At 41.1% G+C, this 22,356-nt stretch overlaps 1 protein-coding gene across 2 annotated transcripts in view; it reads left to right on the top strand.

Moving 5' to 3' along the window:
• The first annotated feature begins 2,359 nt into the window (after positions 1-2,359).
• coro1a (coronin, actin binding protein, 1A) overlaps positions 2,360-22,356 on the top strand; it is a 23,760-nt gene continuing 3,763 nt past the window's right edge. The window contains exons 1-6 of one of the 2 annotated variants that reach the window (XM_017496168.3): positions 2,360-2,976; positions 17,958-18,161; positions 20,729-20,851; positions 21,034-21,163; positions 21,413-21,594; positions 21,777-21,896. In XM_017496168.3, coding sequence (XP_017351657.1) covers positions 2,953-2,976; positions 17,958-18,161; positions 20,729-20,851; positions 21,034-21,163; positions 21,413-21,594; positions 21,777-21,896 — 783 coding nt within the window. In that variant the 5' untranslated portion in view covers positions 2,360-2,952. Of the gene's footprint in view, positions 2,977-13,805; positions 13,962-17,957; positions 18,162-20,728; positions 20,852-21,033; positions 21,164-21,412; positions 21,595-21,776; positions 21,897-22,356 lie in introns of those variants that run through there. The other variant, XM_017496178.3, reaches the window with a different exon arrangement.

Genomic DNA, 22,356 nt, shown 5'->3' with positions numbered 1-22,356 from the left:
GTAACAACATTTGACCTCTGACCTCAGTTTTTGGCGATAGTTTAAAAAAATGTTGGTGGGGTGGCGGGGGTGGGGTACGGGCACGCACTCATTTGTTAAAGACGTGACAGATCGTCACGTACGTTAAGCGGTTTAGGCGTGTACGTGTCCTCGAATGCAAGAAGGTGCACCTGGAGTTTCCGGGAGACCACCGGATTGCGTACACACACTGAACCATGGCATTTATCACGTATATGTCTATTTTTACACCAGCCTTCAGAGCATTAACTTTAGGAACCCTGATGTTTTTTTTGTTTTTGATGTATGGAAAATTCTGAGGTGCAATGGAGCCGTTGAAAGGGGCGGCTCGGGGGGGAAAAAATGTTTGCATCGCACAGCGCGCATTTGCATCGCACAACCACTCATCGCTCGCAGCAGCTGGCGGAAAGCATGGCTTCTGATAACGCCCGCTCTGCTCTGAGGCTACACACACGCTGCACACACACACTACACACTACACACAATGTAGTACAACGGTCCACACTTGAGTTTACGCATAAAGAAATATTTAAGTATACACATCCACCTCGCACTCCTCCTTCCTCGTTATTTTATCATCACGTGTCTCCATCCTTCATACGTTTTTTCTTCTTCCGTTTGATCCGACGCAAAGGGAAGCTCTCACTCCTCCTTCGTTTGCTGTTCGATTTGTAAGGTTCATGGTGCTTTTTTTTTTTCCGATACCGAGGAAGGGAATGGAAGAGAAAGAAAAACAGACTGTGTTTGCCAAACGAAAAACGCACAAAATTGAATCTTTTTTCGTTTTATAACTGGCATTTTCATTTGCCATGAATTTTTTTTATATATTATCAGAGCGTTCGTTTTTTTCGCAGGGCGTCATACAGCACTTATTTAACCGGCATGTCGACATGTAGGCGTTCTACCGACCCGTGTTTATGCTAACTCTATATCGCTAACAGCAGCAGGACAGAAAAACTCAGATTTTATTCCTGTTGATTTTAATCACGTCAGCTTACGCTAGTTTATCGAATTGTCGACGGGCAAAATATTAACACTGGACCGAACCGAGTACTTGAATATTACACTGTTGCAGAACTGATTAACGTTTAAAAAACAAACAAAAAAAACGCAGGCGCTTATCTCGAGGGATTTTATTGTAACTGGATTACATGCTTAAACGTTATTTAAGCTAGAAGTGTGTTTTATAGTTAGCGTCTTCACTGGGGGACTACTAGGGAAAACAGTCCAACATAAACTCATAGCAAATATAACCATCTATAAGTACATTCTTTTCCTCCGATCACTCCTAATATTAATAATAATAATAATCCGGACAATGATTTCGATATGTTTATTCTGTGTGTTCTATTAGCCTCACACTAGCAGAAGCATTCATTTTACGTACCAGCAAATTACCGTAAGTGCTAGAGTAAAGCGCCTACCGTAAATACACAAGAAAATGCTCGTATCACAATTAGTACAGGTGGATGCACAACTATACATCCCGTACTTATTAAATTAGGCTCAGCTCAACTCACTGTGCCAGAAAACACGCTAATTAAAGATCACGTAACGATTAAGTCTGAACGGAAAACGATTTTGGTTCCGTATGAATTCCCCCGGTTAAAGACGTAGCTTCAGATCCTTATTTTCAATTTCGTTCACGATTTGCTGTTTGCACGCCAGCTGGCTTTTCCGTCGAAGGTCCAGCCGAGCAGATTAAGACGAGAATGTCGGCGAGCCCTTACGACATTTGTTTGCCAAAATCATCAGCAGTATTCTGAGATCGGTGTCCGTTTGGCGTCTAACCAAAGTTTACATCTCAGCACGGGGACAATATAACACACTGGAATGGATGTTTGCGTCTATAATAATAATAATAATAATAATAATAATAATTGGAAAAACTATGCATTTAACGATTTTCTTATTTGCTAAACACCGAGTTGACGTTAATCGTGTTGTAATAAGCTTCATATCGATGTTGATGTTTATGATGATGATGATGATGATGTATATTTCCTCCACAAAAAAAAAAGTGACCAATGTATGTTCATGTTTAGATTATGCAGATGAGATCAGACTTGTTCTGATTGGACGTACTAGGCGTACACCATATCGTAATATTCATTTGTGTCATGGAACTTTGCGTATTATCTAAAATATTGGCACCACGACGCACACCATTCGGGTCGTTTTTGGCCAAAACAAACGGTCCGATGAAAACGCAATAACGCGATACTTTCTGCTGATTTATAACAAACTTAATATTTGCACTTGCCTAGTTGTATTTCTGGTGTGTTGGGGTGGGGGGGGGTGTTGTATGGGGTCTGGGGGGAGGAGTAAAAGCACGCTAAGGACGACTGAATCCCTTCACTTTGCTAAGCGTTTAGCATCGTCAGCCGACATCCATCACCACTCTGTAATCGTAATCTCATGTTGTTGTTCTTTTTCTTTCTTTTTATTTTGTTTACTTTTGCACAAGCACGATTTGTTTAGTCTGTTCATATCATATGTACTGTTTACATGCTACTTTACATTATTTTAGATGTAATATATATTTCACCAGTAATAACTGTTTAAACGCATGTTTAAAGATTTATATCAGTGAGTGAAAATCACTTCAGAGTTTTGTTTTGTTTTGTTTTGTTTGTTTGTTTGTTTTTTCAAGGGGGGGGGGGGTTTAAAAAACGGTTAGTGCATGTTAGCTGTTTGTACTAGACACACGACTCGTTTGTATACTGATTGCCAAATGAAAGATTCAGGGCCTCGATTAACGTCGTTACACACTGAACGTTCCTAAAACACTCCTCACGTGTCATCAGAACTACTTCCTGTTTTGGCGTCATCACAGAACACGTATAGTTCTAGAACCCAGTTCGAGGGGATTCCGTGATGCGAAGTAGCATAATCCGGGCTTATTTGAAATAGTTAAGCTCGGACTAACCATCCATGATTGCGGAAACAGCTAAATGTGTGAGTTGGTCAAAGAAATTTTTATTTTATTTTTAATAATAATTCAATTTTAATAATAATAATAATAATAATTACATCATTAATAACAACAATACAAAAAAAAAAGAAAGCAGTTGAGTAGAACAGTACGGCCGATTAATGTTTACGAAACTCTCTTGCGGCCAATCGCACGCATTTATGCAAATGATTTAGCTGAAGGCGGCTCAGCGGACCGCAGAGTAGCTAGGTAGCGAGAGCTGAAAGTTCAGATAGGATATTTTCTTCCAAACTCTGTCCGGTCCGATTCACGAACTCACATGGCTTGTTTAAAACTTTTTTCGGACATCCACCACAAAACCAAATATAAAAACTTGAGGTTGTCATATTCGTAGCAAGGAACTAATCTGCAGTGGTTAAACGTTACAAGGCATCTGTCGTTCAGTCACGATCCGGTTTACTGCGCAAGAAAACATTTTACAGTAAGATTCCAGGCTAATAATAGCTACTCACCTATAGCACCTGAACACTTCAAACAGCTGAAGGAATTCATTTATATTTATAATTACACCGAATTCAGACTTCATTTGTTCAGCTGTTTGTTAATGATTCGATTAAACTGATGGATTTAGAAGCGAAAGGGTTGACGAGAACAAAGCGAGCGTTATTATGTTAAACACATCGATGTATGTATCATTTGGAAAGGTTAGGTGCAAATCTACGTAAAAACCTTCTTTCCTATACAGAATAAATTCGGAGCGAAAACTTTGTTGTAAACTGACGGAACGAAGCAAAGGTTTGTCCGAACGCATGTGTTGCTATAGTAACGTAAAGTCAATATATTACCTGCAGTAATATTGGGGCATTTTGTACTTTGGATGTTGATCAAGTTGAAATTAGCCTGGATTACTGCGTGAGCTCGCTTTGTGGAACACTCCTGAACTAATCCCCGGCGCTCGCTCACTCCGTCATGCTTTTACATTAAGCATGCGCATTATAATTATTAACGTCCAGCTATCAGCTTCAAGAAAGGTGTGTGTGTGTGTGTGTGTGTGTGTGTGTGTGAGTGTGTGTGTGTGTGTGTGGGACGAAACGGAGGCAATACAACCACAACAAACTGTACTGTTTCTTTTATTTTATTGCTTTATTTTTTACATTTATTTTTAACAACAAAGGGCTTTGGATCAATGTGAATATCATTATCGATACCTAATGAATAATGTAAATATGTTAATGTAGATATGTGTATATGCATACGGTGTGCACTCGACACACACACTAATATGTTTTTATACGCATTAATATATAAAGCAGAGGTATACAAAGAGAAGGTGTGGAACTTGAATGTGTTTCGGGATTTAAAAAAACGATAAAAATTTCTCGATTTAAAACAAAACAAACACACAAAAAAAAAAAACTAAAACAAATGAAGCGCCATAACTTTATAACGATCATTTATATTACAACTGTGTGATGTCATGATACAGAAACGTAGATAGAGACGTATGGAACGTAGTAATGACTAGGCATGTGCCGATGTTGATATCACGATAATTGTTAAGTTATGATATTAATACAGCCTTATATATATATATATATATATATATATATAAATAAATATAAATATATATAAAAAATGACCTGTTTAAAGACCAATAAACTTTATTTTTCTGAACAATGTCTTTATTTTGCTTGTTTCCTTTTTTAAATGAAATGTAAAAGGTTTATAATGAGTGGAAAACAAACAAATCTGCAAATATTATGCAAACTGAGGCATAGCACCGCTACTGGTGATACTTTAATAGTTAGATTTCCCGAATAATATTATTATGCACTGTACATTTTAAATATTAAATATAATACTGATTTATCGGCACATGCCTAGAGTTTCACTGTTACGATGAGTAATTATTTTACGCTTGGAGGGTTTTATGTTGGGACGGTTTAGGAGGGTTTTGGAGGGTTTTGGAGGGTTTTACGGTTGAGGGTTTTGGAGGGTTTTGGAGGGTTTTACGGTTGAGGGTTTTGGAGGGTTGAAGGGTTTTGGAGGGTTTTAGGGTTGGAGGGTTGGAAGGTTTTAGGGTTGAGGGTTTTGGAGGGTTGGATGGAGGGTTTTGGAGGGTTTTAGGGTTGAGGGTTTTGGAAGGTTTTAGGGTTGAGGGTTTTGGAGGGTTGGATGGAGGGTTTTGGAGGGTTTTAGGGTTGAGGGTTTTGGAAGGTTTTACGGTTGAAGGTTTTGGAGGGTTTTACGGTTGGAGTGTTTTACAGTTGAGGGTTTTGGAGGGTTGGAGGGTTTTACGGTTGAGGGTTTTAGAGTGTTTTACGGTTGGAGGGTTTTACGGTTGAGGGTTTTACAGTTGAGGGTTTTAGAGTGTTTTACGGTTGGAGGGTTTTACGGTTGAGGGTTTTAGAGTGTTTTACGGTTGGAGGGTTTTACGGTTGAGGGTTTTAGAGTGTTTTACGGTTGAGGGTTTTACAGTTGAGGGTTTTGGATGGTTGGAGGGTTGTAAGGTTTTACGGTTGAGGGTTTTGGAGGGTTTTGGATGGTTGGAGGGTTTTACGGTTGAACGGTTTTGGAGGGTTGGAGGGTTGTAAGGTTTGACGGTTGAGGGTTTTGGAGGGTTTTGGATGGTTGGAGGGTTGGAGGGTTTTACGGTTGAGGGTTTTAGAGTGTTTTACGGTTGGAGGGTTTTACGGTTGAGGGTTTTGGAGGGTTTTGGATGGTTGGAGGGTTGGAGGGTTTTACGGTTGAGGGTTTTGGAGGGTTTTACGGTTGGAGGGTTTTACAGTTGAGGGTTTTGGAGGGTTTTGGATGGTTGGAGGGTTGTAAGGTTTTACGGTTGAGGGTTTTGGAGGGTTTTGGATGGTTGGAGGGTTGGAGGGTTTTACAGTTGAGGGTTTTGGAGGGTTTTGGATGGTTGGAGGGTTGTAAGGTTTTACAGTTGAGGGTTTTGGAGGGTTTTGGATGGTTGGAGGGTTTTACGGTTGAGGGTTTTGGAGGGTTTTGGATGGTTGGAGGGTTGTAAGGTTTTACGGTTGAGGGTTTTGGAGGGTTTTGGATGGTTGGAGGGTTGGAGGGTTTTACGGTTGAACGGTTTTGGAGGATTTTAGGGTTTTCGGGTTGGTGGGTTTTGGAGGCTTGGAGGGTTTTAGTAATTACTATATCTTTGATTTTAATATAAAGACACGTTTCTAACAGACAGGATGTTTTTTGCGTGCAGCGTTTGTGAGCTGATCACATGCTAACCACAAAATTCAAACCACATCTTATTGTGACTCGGTCACACGTCTGGGGCTTTAGCAAAGTGTGACGAGGGAAAAATCTGCAGAACTTTTTTTATTTTCCTCAGAGCAGAAATGCTGACTTGACGTTTTTAAGTTTATTTTCTGCTGCTTTTATTTATGGAAGGAAACAAAAACCGATTTTACAAACTGGACCATTTTCCCCGGGTTGCTGACATGTATAAATACGGAAGGAATAAAGCACTCCAGGGCGCGCTGTTATAGGAAAATAATCAACTTTGTGATGGTGTGCTGAAACGGAGTTACCGTCACCACCCTGACGTTGATTATTTCCCTATAACAGCACGTCCTAATGTCGTTTATTACTTTTACACTGCAGCCAATTGCCAAAGTCGAATCACTTTCTCACTTTTTCACACGAACGCAAATCAAGACCGCCTCGCTCAGACGCTCTCAGACCCGCGTGTGCCCGTTTAAAAGAACCGCACCAAGGCAGAGAACACGCCAGGGTTCTGTTCAAACAAACTCTAATGTGTATGAGAAAGATAAAACCATAAGGCACCTCTTCAAATATCAATATATCGACAACAAGGACACGTGTGTTGTTTTTATTGAATGAGGAAAAACAGGATTTCACTCAGACATTCATTCCTTTAACTGATCCTGGACCAGTCTGTACCTCTGTCCTGTTTTTATTTTCGTCACGAGCCAAATCCACGTTCCAGCAATTTGTTGTGTTTGTGTTTTCTTTAAGAAAGTTGTTTGCTCTGCATTCCTACAGTACATGACATGTTAATCTGCAGTTTGTCTTGTTCAAGCCTCCAGAGATGTTTCTGATTTTCTACTCTCAAAGTTATGACCGATTGTCCACATCGCTTCTGCTGTAGTTTCCGCAGCTGGCACCAGAGGGAGCCATTTGACTGGAAATTTCCATTTCTTGATGTCTTTAAGTGACTCCGGTCATCTCGGCGATGTTCACGAATAACGTTCCAGTGTTGAGCTACACAGTGAAGTTTATTTCATGTCTCACTGTGTCCTAAACCACATCAGCGACATCTTTGTGACATCACTGAGGAACTGGGTGTGAATTGAGACAGATTTCCATTGCTTATTAATGTAGGGCATTATATATATAGAAATATATATATATATATATATATATATATATATATATATATATATATATATATATATATATATATATTAAGGGAGCACAATGAAGAGAAATTGAGAGTGGGACGTCCTTCCCAAGAGCAGCTCAGATCCTGTACTGTATGTAGAAGATATGGAGGGTTCCTGAGTGAAAAGCAATCACACCGGTGTAAAACTTTTCATTACTGTTCCTTACTGCAGAGAACGTTCCAGACTTTCGTTACCGCAGAGAACGTTCCAGACTTTCGTTACCGCAGAGAACGTTCCAGAGTTTTATTACTTGTTTATTGTTTGTTATAATACAGAGGCGCTGGATTCCCTGATCATTACTAAAATGACAGTAATTATCATTATTATTTTAAATACAATGCATATTTGCACCCAGGAACAACTGTAGATTTAATAATGGTACTTTGAACCTTTTTTTGGTTTGTTTGTTTTTATTTTTCTGATTATATTTCCATTATTCCATATTTAATATTTGTATATTCCCCCCCTAATGCTGTGTTTAATTATTTAGTTGATTCTGGTAAAGGAAGCTCTCGTGTCACGTCTCTGCTCGACAGTGTTGTTGTTCGGCTCCGTCTAGATGAACGATGTATATTACACTCGAGCGAAGAAGCCGTGGACGTGTTCTGAGCTTCCTGTTCTCTACTTTTACTCATTTTTTGGATTTAACATGAGTTTATCTTCACACTGGTTTATGTTTGTTTTCACACACACACTTTTAACCCTTTAAACACACACAATAAACCCTCGTTTTTATTTTTAAACTTCCATCTACACTCGCTTTCTTCCATTTGTTGCGTCACAAAAAGTATTGGCCCCCTTCTACCTCATCCGCCAGTGAAAAAGGGACCAGCAAATATGATTACAATATGATATTCGCAGCTACAGCAGTGTTGTTGTTGTTGTTGTTGCTCTGTTTTTAGGCTACATTTTATTTTCATATGCGTTTTATTAAATATTACTTTGGTCAGGTGTTTTTGTGTTCTGTTTAAAAGAAGAAACATAAACAGTTTCTTCATTTTTCAAGGTGAATTGTGGTGCGTTTATGGGTTTATAGTCCGTTAAACTGAACTGTGCGAGAGTCTGAGGATGTAGGAAAGAAGTTCTATAGGGCAACGATAACGATATGAAACATTTCTACAGTAATTGTTGTGAGAGTTTGTGTTTATAGCTGGATCAGTTCTCTCAGGTTCACTGGGTTAGGGTTAGGGTTAGGGTCCACCCCTGTCCTGCCATTGGTGTGTTTCCTGATTGTTTTCCAGGTGTTCTATGCTTAACCTTTGATTAGTTTTATATCCTCCTGCGTCTCACTGCCGAGTCTTATCGAGCCATGATTTTATGTCTAGTACTTCCTGGTTTTGACCCTCGCTTATGCTTAGTGGTTTTTTTCGGTTATGGATTATTGGGTTTAATGTTGTCGGCTTGTGTTCTGACCACTGCTACGGACGATGACGATGATTGCCGGATCTGCCCTAATAAACTTGCGTCCTGCCGCATTCTCTCCCGCACGTTACATAAAGATTTCCTCCATCTTGGAGAACCTGCTACAGTTCTCCGAGACTCCATTACGGTTTTATCTGCTTGATTACGCTCAAGCACTTAAAACAAGCATCTAAAACTAAAGTTCACTGTAGCTATGAGTGTGTGTTTTGTATTGTTTGTTTGTTTTGTGTGCAAGTGTTTTTAGGACTTGTCTGACAAGGTCATAACAGGACAGTAAGTCAAGGCTTTTTAAAAAATTTATTCAACATTTTATGCTGATTTTTAAAAATTATATATTTGTCTGAAACGGTCGCAAACAAATTCTGGTTTCATGTAAGTAATTTAGAAGTATTAAGGGATCTTTGGTTGTCCCTCTGGGGGGACGCACTGTAGAACAGTGTTTCCGTATCAGAAAGACATCCAGTAGAACCTTTTTTGGAGGATAAGAACGATTTTTGTATCAAGTACAGAGATTTTTAGAAGAAAGTAATGAGCAATAATTTGGGTTTGGATTACGCAGGTGTGGACGCAGGTATACAGAGCTTTATTGAACGTAGCGATCAAGACAAATACGTAATCTATAGTCAAATACTGTGTCAGAAAATATTCTGAACTGGTAGCACAAAATTTGGGTGAGAAGGTAATCGGGGTGGACTCACCATGTTGGAGCGAGGCGTGGAGGATGGACACTCAGGGGTGGACTGTGAGACATTGACAGGAGACCATGATGAGCACTGGGCCACTTGGTGCTGGGGACTGACACAGTAAAAGCATAATTTCTCTCGACTTCACCTCTGGCGTACCATATCATTCCATTTAATCTGGCCCAGTTGCATGGGTTCTGTGGGCTGGACCTCGGGAATACGTTTGTATTCGTATTTCCTTTATTCTTGAGAATGGCATGTTGGTGAATGAAAATGTCGATAAGTGCATAAAGGGATATCTGGTCATCATGGCATGCTACCTCAGCATTGAACCGTTGCCGATATGTGCCCTTAAGTGTCAGCTCGTTCCAGCTGCTACCTGCTGTCAATGTGCGAAAGCTGAGTGCCAATTCAGCAGCACTTTTCATCCCTTGCATCAATGTGATGAGCTGCGAACCAATCTCCTTGTTCTTCTGAGAATGGTCAAACACTCTTTGGAATAGCTGCAGGAAGCCTTTGTAGGAGGTTTTGGACCTCAATTCCACATGGACGTTCTCGCTGTGGTTGCTGGGACTACGGTTGCTGCGACGGCTTTAGGACTGCAATCACCACATGCAGTTTTACACTCGGGTCTCCTTTAGTGAACAGTGGACTAGTTAAAAAAAAAAAAACAGACTTCATATGAATCCATAATGAACTTTCTTTTACTTTCACACTATCTGTCGTTCCCCAGACGAGGACGGGTTCCCTTCTGAGTCCGGTTCCTCTCAAGGTTTCTTCATCAGATCATCTCGGAGTTTTTCCTCACCACCGTCACCACCGTCTCGCTCAATAGGGATAAATTCACACACTTAAACATCTCCATCCTGTGTTTATATGTTTCTGTAACGCTGCTCTGAGACAATGTCCACTGTAGCAATTATCTGCTGCGTCCATGAGCTGCTGAAGTATTCTGTCAGGTATGCAGGTATAGTCACAGGAGCAGGTGTACAGAGTTTTATTGAACATAGCAATCAGGACAAATACATAATCCAGAATCAAGATCCAGGTGCAGGCAAGAGTCAGGCGATCAACAGTCAACATGGACTAGTGGAAGTAAAAGCAAGTCGAGAAAACCAGAAATGAGATCAAAAAACAGAAAAACAATCAAATAAAGAAAGGATTCTTAGCCTCATAAAATGGTTCGACTTGGAACACTTTGTTGTTCTTCAGAGAACCTTTAAGGGTTCCTCCAGAGGGACAACCGAAGAACCCTTAAGAGAGTGTTGGGATTGAAATTGTTCTATTTTTTATCTACTGTATATCATCCTCCTAAATCCATACACACGTTCATAACATCTGCGATTATTTTCCGCATCAATGTTTGTTTGTTTTTTAGATCTTATTGTTACTCCAATAGTTACTTTTTTTTTTTTCAACGCTAACTGTAACAATTTTTTGTAGCTATGATATGTTTATCAGATTTTTCGGTATTTTCGACTTGATGCCCTGTAGTGTGAGAGAGTTGGGATAATCTTCAATTTTTCAATTCAGTGTTGTGTGTACAGCGTGTTTAACAGTGGACATTGTCCCAGAGCAGCGTTACAGAAATATATACATTCAGGATATAGATGTTAAATGTACGAATTTATCCCTAATGAGCAGCCAGAGGTGACGGGGGTGAGAAAAATCTCCCTGAGACGATATGAGGAAGAAACCTTGAGAGGAACCGGACTCAGAAGGAACTCGTGCTCATCTGGTTATCTGCTTGCTGCGTATAGAGCTGCGTAGCTGCAGAGCGGTCAGAGCGCCCATGCTGATCCCCTGTATACCACCGAAACACCTACAGCGGGCACGTGAGCATCAGAACTGGACCATGGAGCAGTGGAAGAAGGTGGCCTGGTCTGATGAATCAGGTTTTCTTTTACATCATGTGGAGGCCGGGTGTGCGTGCATCGCTTAACTGAGGAAGAGACAGCACCAGGATGCACTATGGGAAGAAGGCGAGCCGGCGGAGGCAGTGTGATGCTCTGGGCAATGTTCTGCTGGGAAACCTTGGGTCCTGGAGTTCATGTGGATGTTACTGTAACATGTACCACCTACCTAAACACTGCAGACTGAGTACACGTCTTCATAGCAACAGAATTCCCTAATGGCAGTGGCCTCTTGCAGCAGGATAACGCTCCCTGACACACTGCAAACATTGTTCAGGAACGGTTTGAGGAACATGACAAAGAGTTCAAGGTGTTGACTCGGCCTCGGAATTCCCCAGATCTCAGTCCGATCAAGCATCTGTGGGATGTGTTGGACAAACAAGTCTCATCCGTGGAGGCCACACCTCACAACTTGTAGACCTTGTAGGACTTAAAGGATCTGCAGCTAACATCTTGGTGCCAGATACCACAGCACACCTTCAGAGGTCTTGTGGAGGCCATGCCTCGATGGGTCACAGCTGTTTTGGTGGCACAAGGGGGACCTACAATATATATATATATATATAAATATATGTGATCAGCAGTAAGTAGGTATGCATATACATTCATGCATGCACTATATGGCTCAAAGTATATGCACCCCTCCTTATTGTGTTCAAGTGTATCAGCCACTTATGCCTAATACCATCTGGCAAAGAGACTACCAATGAAAATTAGCCTTCAGTCTAACTTGTGTACGTTTACTTTTATGAATGTTGATTAATGTACACTGTCCCATTTTGAAACAAATAAATAAAATAAAACATAGCCATGCGATCTGTGTAGACAAGCATGAGCGGTAGACTTGGTCGTAGAAGAGCACAGTGACTTTAACTGTTGCACTGTCAAGTCAGTTTGTGAAATATCTTCCCAGTTAGATCTTCCCCAGTCAACTGTAAGTGCTGTTATTGTGAAATGGATGCATCCAGGACAGGCCTCAACAGCTCGGGCCTCAGTCACAACAGCAGTCACAACAGCTCAGGCCTCGGCCCGAAGCGGCACACCACGCACGCTCACAGAGAGGGCCTCCGAGTGCTGAAACAGTTCCAAACTGTTCCAAAGTTCCAAACTGCCTCTGGAAACAACATCAGCACAAGAACCGTGAGTCAGGAGCTTCACGTAACGCGTTTCCATGGCTGAGCAGCTGCACACAAGCGTAAGATGTGTGCACACTATGTGTGCAATGCCAAGCGTGGGCTGGAGCGGTGTAAAGCACCGACACTTGACTCTGGAGCAGTGGAAGCATGTTCTCTGGAGTGACGAATCGTGCTTCACTATCTGGAAGTCTGATGGATGAAGCTGGGTTTGGTAGATGCCAGGAGAATTATGGGGTAAAGCTCTGGGGCGTTTTTTTTCAGGGTTTGGGTCACTTAGTTCCAGTGAAGGGGAATGTTAATGTTAGCGTTAATGCTACAACATACAGTGACATTTAACACAATTGTATGCCTCCAGTGTTGTGGCAACAGTTTAGGGAAGGTCCTTTCCTGTCCCAGCATAGCAACACCTCTGTGTACAAAGCACGCTCTATAAACATGATTTGATGAGTTTGGTGTAGAGGAGCTCTGACCTCAACTCCACCGAACACCTCTGGGATGAACTGGAACGTCGCTTGTGAGCCAGACCTTCTCGTTTAGAACATCAGTGCCTGATCTCGTAGTAGCTCATTGGTTAAGACACTGGGTGTCTGATTGGAAGGTCGTGAGCTCAAATCCCAGCACCGCCAAGCTGCCATTGTGGGCCACCGAGCAAGTTAAAACTGCTCAGATGTATAAACGAGATAAATGTTAGTCGCTCTGGATAAGGGTGTCTTCCAAATGCCATAAATGTAAATGACCTCACTAATGCTGAAATTCACACAGACACGCTCCAAAACCATGTAGAAAGCCTTCCCAGAAGATTGGAGGCTGTTACTGCCATATTAATGCACATGATTTTGGAACAGGATGTCCAACAATAGGTTTAATGGTCATACTTTTGGCCGTACTGTGAATAATTAGTGAAGGTTAAGCGTAATATGCAACGTTTCATGAAGAACAGGATGCAGACAAGACTTTTTGCGTACCACGCTTTACTTTCACTACATCCACAAACTGCAGTGAAGTACGCTGCAGTTACTTCCTGGATTCTTCCTCAGAGATACGTATGTTTACATGTATAGTGTTTCACGAAGAAATGTTGAGGTTTGTGCTGTTTTGTGCTTTGAAAACTCAACAACTTGAAGGCGGGTTCTTCCAGTCACTAAATTGAAGTCACATGACACAGAGAAGACGGCAAGCCCTTTTGCAATCTCGAGCAACTCTTTAAAAGGAAAGAAAGAAAAGCCGATACGTCTCAGGGAGACGCCTCCTATTTTCATCTGCACGGTAAAACTTTCACTTCCTCTGCCATTTAAGCAGACACCCTCTGGCTCCTACACTCTCTCTGTCCGTCTGTCTGTCTCTCTCTTCTCCTTCTCTCTCCTGCCGTCCACTTAGTCAGTAGCCAGAACCGGAACCGGCTCCGAACCCCGCCCAGCCTCCAGCTGCAGGTACAGTGAACCGGTGTGAACCGACGTGAGCGCATCTAAAGCTCCATCAGTTATTTGGACATGGGGGGGAAAAAATATGCAAATGAGTAAATATGAGATGCTTGAGACTTTTGCATCTGTAAAAAATCTGTAAAAGAAAAAAAAAAAGTTTTCAGACTTTTTTGTTTAGAAATGATGTTTTTGGGCGTTAAAAAAAAATCCTTAACGGTGAAATTGACGTCACGTGCACTGATGGCACGGCTACACAGAAAGAGTACTACATTTCTAATGGTTTTAAGGTACAAGCGTTGTTTGCAAAAATGGTAGACATGCTTAATTTTACACTCGGAAAAAAATGGGTACTCCAAGGTACCACTCCTGTAGTACCTTTAGTGCGTTGTACCTAGAACGTTGCACGTAAAAGATAACTTGAATCATTTTAAAGGTCACTATATCCACATTTCTAGGTGAAGGGTAAGCGTAAGAAAAAGTACCGTCAAGGGTGCACCTTTTGTACCTTTACTGTATTATCATTCACTCGCTAAGGTGCACGTTGTGCTTTTAAAGCGAGAAAAGCTTTAATGGTACATAATGGTCCTTAAGGTCAAATGATGTACCTGAAAGTATTTTAAAGGTATAAAAATACACATTAAAGGTACAAATGATGTGCTCTTGATGGTACCATGTCAACGTTAAGGAAAAGTACCGGTCGGTACCTTTATATCCAAGAGTGCAGGACTGAAAAATCGTCCAACTAACGCTTTGCAAGGGGTTCAATCATGCAAAAGTGTACAGTCCAAGCGTTAATACGGGTCTTTTTGCGATATAACGGATAATTGGTGCTAAATTTGAAGGTACGAGGGTTGACACGGTTATCTGACTGCAACGTCCTCTTTTGTTTTAACCGTTAGTGCTTTCAAAAATGGCGTGACGTTAAAGGTGACACTCGGTGCTGCACCTAAGCACTAGATATCTGCATGATACGAACATCACGGTGGACATGTTAATGTACACAGGGTTTGCAGTTGAACTCTTGCTGTAGTAACGTTTACCCGTAATGATGTACATGATTGTTTAGAGGCTCATTTGCATATTGTAAAGACCAACAATCGACCCGAACGAGCCGTAGAGGACACACAGGCGTGTCTCGGTTCTTTGTATGTTCGTTCAGTAGGATGTGGTTTAACTGAAATCTCACACTCGCCTCCATTAACACCTTATTGTACGTCGTGAGAGATGTCTATCGTAAAGCGATATACGATAGAGATCAGCTCACAGAGAATGTTCTTCGAAGGTCAGGCTGGAGCAAAAAAAAACAACATTCTAACAGTGTTCTATCTAGCAACGTTAGACCTTTTGGAACTGTTACACGGTTGTAGAAAGGTGCGCATGCTTCTCAGAACAGCCGGGATTTACGATTACCCCGTTTTCTCTAACTGAAACGAACGCCATCGTTAACAACGAAGAAGAACGAGTTTATTTTCAGAGTGAATTTCACACGTCCTGTCATGTCCGGAAGTTCTCGAAGACCTCGATTAACACCGCAGTAAGCCTGCTTTCTGAGAGACTACAGAGAGACGAGGATGCAAAGCTAAAAAAAATGTAAAAAAAAAGAAGAAAAAGCTAAGTGCACCAGCATCCTCTTTCTCTTTCCTTCCTCTATTTCATGCATGTGTGTTGTGATGAAGCAGGATGAAGCTCTGCACAGAAATACAGATCACTCTAATGAAAGAGATGAATGTGTGGAGTGATATTAAGACTCCGTGTTCATTTTTGCACCATTTTGTTGCCATGTTGTGTTAAAGGTGCAGAAAAAAATCACTCTGCTCGACACTTTCTCCTTTCTCACGTTAACCTTACTGCCATCTTGAACAATACGCTTCCTTTTTAAGCCATTTCCTGTGGAACAGTTTCACCATGCTTTCACCGACAAAAAAAAAGAGCACCTTCATGCATCCAGTGTATAGGCAACCAAAAGGAACCTGCTTTGGGCCACCATGTACTTACGTCGTACAACTGAGTGCACCTCGAGTGTGTGCTCTCTCGATATTTAATTCCCAGCATCAAGACGTTTACTCTTAGTGTTCAGTTTCCCTAATTATTGCCTTCGTGAGATCTCACACACTCTCAGTTATTTCTATTAACGCATTTAAAAAAAAATATTATTCTCTAACTTGGAATTCTCTCCCTTCTTCTTTTTGTTGTTTCAAATCAGCTTTTCAAAGCAAACTCTGAAACTCTCCATACAAGCTCCTCATTAAAAAATAAAATAAATAAACAAATAAATGTGTGTATATATATATATATATATATATATATATATATATATATATATATATATATATATATATATATATAGTAGGAAGTTTAAATAGTGCTTTTTGTCACTGTTCTTTGGTGCACCATTTAGAGTTCTTCAGTTCCTCTGAGTTAACCCTCAAGGTTTTTTAGAAGATATGAACCCTTAAATATCTTCAAATAACCCTTGAAGAACCATTTCCCCTGAGTTGCAATCATGGAATTATTTAGGTGCATGTTATATCGAGTAAATTATCACAAATCTGCTTCTTTTTTTTTCTTTTTTTTAATGAATCAGCCCGTGTCTCAGGTGCATCATACATCTTGACTGTTCTTTTATGATAATCTAAAAGGCCATTGAACTTAGCCAAAAGGACAACAGCAATGATGCTGCGGTCTGTAATTTCATTGCCTTTGACAAGGACAATGACGCGTGCAGAGCGGTGATGTTAATGATGTTCCAAAGATACACACACTGTAGTGAGAAATCATTTTTGCCTTCAAACCTCAGTGGAGTGTTGTTTTTAAACTGTAGGCCTTTCAGCCATTGGCTAGTTGGCTAGTTTTTGCACTTATATAGCACTTTATTAACCGTAGGTTCTACAAAGCGCTTTACACTGTGTCTCATTCACCCATTCACACACACACACACACACACACACACACTCACACACCAATGGTAGCAGAGCTGCCATGCAAGGTGCTAACTTGCCATCAGGAGCAACTTGGGGTTCAGTGTCTTGCCCAAGGACACTTCGGTATGTGGAGTCAGGTGGGCTGGGAATCGAACCGCCAACCCTACGATTAGTGGACAACCCGCTCTACCACCTGATCCACAGCCGCCCGTGACAACTGTTAATTCATTTGCTGAGTCTGAATGAAATTGAAATTTGTTCTTTTGGTTTGTTTGGTTAAATAATTAAACTTTAATAAAAAGTAAAAGCCGGTGCGGTGCGTGTAGAGCTGGAAACAGGCACGAAAAAAACCCCTCTTTAATTCATTGGTCAGAAATACGCTGATGAGAAAAAGTAAAATGTGTATGAAGTGCGCATAGAAATCACAAAAAAACCACCAGAGCGTGGAGAACATGGAGCCGGCGCTCAATAAATGATTCGATAACGATACAGATAACGAGTTTATAACGTGTTCATTTCTCAAATCTCCATAACACGTGGCATTTCTGCAGCTCTGTCCTTTGGCTCAACCCAAAACACACAGCGTGACGGATTCACTTCCTCGAGTGAGTCGATTCAGAATCACTTTCTCACTTTGGAGTTTTGAGTTCTCTTGGAACCGAACCGAGATTCAGAGTGAGACTGTTGTGTTCTCGCCTGACTAAAGAACCGCGCCGAGGACGCTCACACACCGCTCTCACACCGCTCTCACACTGAACACTGTGTATGTGAAAGCAAACTAGGATTTTTAAAAAATAATAAAACCTTCTAAGTGTCTATAATAGCTGCTAACACAATTTGACCCAAAATAAGTAAAGTAAGTAAAGATATTTTCCATCGCAGTGGGCGACCAAACAGAAAGAGCGTGTAGGTCAGTCCGTCGAACCCGAGTCCGATCGTGAGTAAATGACGGTTAGATTTGCGATGCTAGTTCGTCCTCATCTTGTTTAGAATGTTTAGAATTCTGTGAATTTGACATCGCGGGACAGACATGGCCGCTCCTGATCCGCTCGCTAACGCTCCAGCGTTCTCTCCGTCTCCGCAGCTCACCATGTCCAGGAAAGTCGTCAGGACAAGTAAATTCCGCCACGTCTTCGGCCAGGCCTTGAAGGCGGACCAGTGCTACGATGACATCAGGATCTCTCAGATGACGTGGGACAGCAACTTCTGTTCCGTCAACCCTAAGTTCGTGGCCATGATCGTGGACGCCAGCGGAGGAGGAGCCTTCATCGTCCTGCCGCTCAGCAAGGTGAGCACCGGGTTATTGAGACACGCCCGCAGTGCATCATGGGCATTAAAATAACGTGTAGCGATAGACGCTATGACACAAAATAAAGTAACAAAACAAAAGGATGAACTTCTGATGTGAACACAGCAAGACAGTAAATTATGCACTTAAAATATTGAACATACTTATGCACTAATATATGAATATGCAAATCTGATTAGTAATTATTATTCATTATAATATCGTTCATTTCTTGTAAGTGAATTAATGCCCAACTATTGTTTTCTTTTGTTTTACTTATATTTTTTATTTACTTATTTTTAATGGAGGCATCGTGCATGTAAAAAAAAAAAGCCCAGATTGGTTAGTAAACAAACAAACAAACAAACGTGAAGACCTGAAGGTCACGTGTTCACATTGCAATTTATTTTCCTCTATTCTTACTTTAACACACTTTCTGTTTGACTTTCTGAAAGAAAAAAACACACAATAATGTGCTCAGGAGTGTTCAGAGGAACCGGTGCACATTTAATAGAAGGACTGTATTTAACAGCAGAGACCCAAATAATTACGTTTTATTTAAATAATAATAATAATTTAAAACAAACTAATCTCAGCTCAGCTTTGTAAACTCGGCTTGGATGCCGGTATCTGATCTGAACTTGGTCTCTCTTATTTGTCAGCGTTTGAATTTCAAAAAAAAATAAGCTCCAGCTCTGTTCGGTGAGTCAAATCATTTGATCCGGCTCACCAGTGAGTCGACTCTTTCAGCTCACTGCCATTTTTTTTTTTTATTCATTTCTTTGTTTAAACCTAACAAATGTTGCGATGTTTCGACGTTGTTGCGATCGTTCTCATTTTGCCGGAAATAGTTTAATGAAATCGTACACTTCCTTTTACTTAACAAATGAACAACATTTCATGCTGATTCGTTCAAACAGCTCGGATGCTGAAAAGAGGTTTCGATGAAAGCGTTTTTGTTTAACCACTTTAAATACATTTACGTTAAACACAAAAAGAAAGAAAGAAAGGGAGGAATGAGGAAAAAAGAAAGAAAGGAAGGAAGGAAGGAAGGAAGGAAGAAGATGCTCCTACATGCCAGTCAGCGCTCAACGTTCACCTAAAAGAGCTGAGTCAAAAGAGTCGACACATCACTTGACTCATCTCTGCGAGCGTTTATGCGAATCAGGAAGTCAGGTTTCTTCATCGGGCGTCATCAGATCTTTTGCACTTCTGTTGTTTTTTTCCTCTCGTCCCCTCTCTCACACACATGTGCTCAGTTTTTGCCATATTTGGGCAGTTTGTGTATCTGCACAGGATGTGGTGACAAGCAAGCAGATTGAGTGTGTGAGAAGAAAGGCAGCTGTCTGTTTCAGAAACACACACATCAGTTACTCGCGCGCGCGCGTGTGTGTGTGTGTCTGGTGATCATACTCTGAAGGTCAAGGCACCTAATAAAAAAGAGAAGAGACATAAAAAAAACGAAGTTAAAGGAAAAGCAGGGGAAAAAATTTAACCTGTAAAAGTTTGAACAGTTCCTGTGGAATAATTTATCACGAGATTGATATTATATCATCAAATCCCTCTGCCCTCATTTAAAGTTGACTTGTTTTATTTAAAATTATATATATATTTTTTTTACACCTTCAGAAACCACTGTTCGACATTAAAATGAAAATGTAGAACCGTTAATGGTTCTTGTTTTGGACCTCTGTCTGAACCCTTTAAGGTTCCTTGGAGAACCCTTACTACTGAGTTAGAATGGAACCCTTTTTTTTTTTAAAGCTAAGAACCCATAACTATTTCATTAACCTTTAAAGAACCCTTGAAGAACCCTTTTTTAAGCGTGTGGGTTTCCATTGCTTAAGTGCATGGAAACATATTTATGGTCAGATTATTCTCTCCATATGAATTCACTTCAGGGCTGTTGTTGTTGTTGTTGTTGTTGTTGTTGTTGTTTTGTATAGCTATTACCCCCTGACTTGAGGTCTGATTGGCCAAAATTATGTGCACCCCTGACCTTCAAGCTCATATGTGCTTCATTCTCTGCCTGGCCGTCTCTGTCTCATGCTCTCTGTCTCTCCCTCTCTTTCTTACTCTCTCTGTCTCACCATTTCTGTTTTAACCTTTCTGTCTTACTTTCTCTCTCATGCTCTGTCTCACACTTTGTCTCAGCTTTCCTGTCTCACTCTCTCTGTCTCATTTTGTCTCATCTCAAGAGTTCTTTAAGAGTTCTTTAAGGTTCATTGGATAATAAAGGGCGCTACCATTTCCGATAGGCAAACATTTTGTTCTAGTCTTTACCTTTATGTAAAACGCCTCCTGATTAATTTTCATCTCAACACGGGCTGCGATCTCGTTTGTTAATTGTGAAGATGTCATTAGAAGGTTTTATTTATTTATTTATTTATTTTTACATCATTTACATCATTGCATCATTTTCAAGCTTTCTTGAGTATAAAGTTTTGCTTTAACCCTGTGAGTGTTGTAACACAGCGTCCCCTACTGGTGACGATGTATTAATTCCATACTCTCTCATTATTCCTCTCTTTCCTCCTGTCTGTCTGTCTGTCTCTCTTATCCTACAGACGGGACGTATCGATATGTCTCAGCCCACCGTCTGCGGACACACCGGACCCGTGCTGGACATCGAGTGGTGTCCACATAATGACAACATCATCGCCAGTGGCTCTGAGGACTGCAGCGTAATGGTGAGTGGCTTTGACCTTTGATCTTTTACAGCGGTTGCGCTGTGTTATGATCAAACTACATCCTGAGCATCTGGACTTATGCTGCTTCAGCATGTGTGAGAGAGAGACCGACATCATCAACTGATGTGTGTGTGTGTGTGTGTGTGTGTGTGTGTGTGTGTGTGTGTGTGTGTGTGTGTTAGATCTGGGAGATTCCTGACGCGGGTCTGACGGTTCCTCTGAAGGAGCCAGTGGTGAAGTTGGATGGTCACTCGAAGCGTGTGGGGATCCTTAGCTGGCACCCGACTGCACGCAATGTCCTCATGACTGCAGGTCTCTCTCTCTCTCTCTCTCTCTCTCTCTCTCTCTCTCTCTCTCTCTTACACACACACACACACACATGCATGTAAAATGATAATATTTAAATCTGAAAACAGAAACAGTAAAGAGATACCTGACAGAAACAGCACACCCAGTATACATGCTGATGAAGTAATGAAACATCACACCTGACATGGATGTGTGTAATTAGCGCCCCCTGTTGTGTGTTTGCTGTATCACACCCTCACTCTGTCCTCACAGGCTGCGATAACGTGGTGATCCTGTGGAACGTGGCTCGCGGTGAATCCGTGGTGCGAATCGAGTCCGTACACACCGACATGATCTATAGTGCCTGCTGGAACAGAGACGGCTCGCGCATCCTTACATCCTGCAAGGACAAGAAACTGCGTGTCTTCGATCCACGCAAAGGCACCGTCCTCATGGTACGTCACTGTTGATCATTTTCCTAAAGCAACACGTGCTTGAGTATTTTATTCTGCTTATACGACACCAATTTGCCAACGATTACTATTTTCTGTTTATTAAAGAATGACGTACTTTTTATCCATTTATAGTTGCATTCAGTGTTGTAGCGTTAAACACGTTAAACATGCCTGTGTTTCAGGAGAAGGACAAGCCTCACGAGGGCTCCAGGCCGGTGCGGGCCATCTTCGTGTCTGACGGGCAAATCCTAACCACCGGTTTCAGCCGCATGAGTGAGAGACAGGTGGCGCTGTGGGACCCGGTGAGCGGCCGAGGCTCTGATGAGTCCTGAGGAAATCTTTTTTTTTGTGTATTTGTGTGACAGCGATGCATCCAGCTGCAATTATCACACCGTTTTAGACTGATTATGCTAACGTTCTAAAATAGTGCTTTAATCTTAATCAACATTGTTTACATTTCTGAGGTTGGTTACATTAAAATTTTTCAGATAGGAATTGTGATGCAGTATCATTGGGGGTGGAGCTTATGGTTTACATTTTGGGGGGAAAAAAGTGTTCATCTAGAATCCATCTGGACCTCAACAATTTTCTTCTTCTTCATAATAATAATAATAATAAGAAGCAGAATGATAGATGGATATATCAGTAGGTAGGCTGATGTGTGGGTGGATGCAGAGCCGCAGATAAACAGATAGATGGATGTAAATATGGATGGACAGATATATGAAATGATGAATGAATGGACTGATATGTGAACGGATG

Source organism: Ictalurus punctatus, chromosome 2, assembly GCF_001660625.3.
Source record: "Ictalurus punctatus breed USDA103 chromosome 2, Coco_2.0, whole genome shotgun sequence".
Classification (NCBI taxonomy): domain Eukaryota; kingdom Metazoa; phylum Chordata; class Actinopteri; order Siluriformes; family Ictaluridae; genus Ictalurus; species Ictalurus punctatus.
The sequence above is the reverse complement of the archived record's forward strand: the minus strand, read 5'-3'. Positions and strand labels throughout refer to the sequence as shown.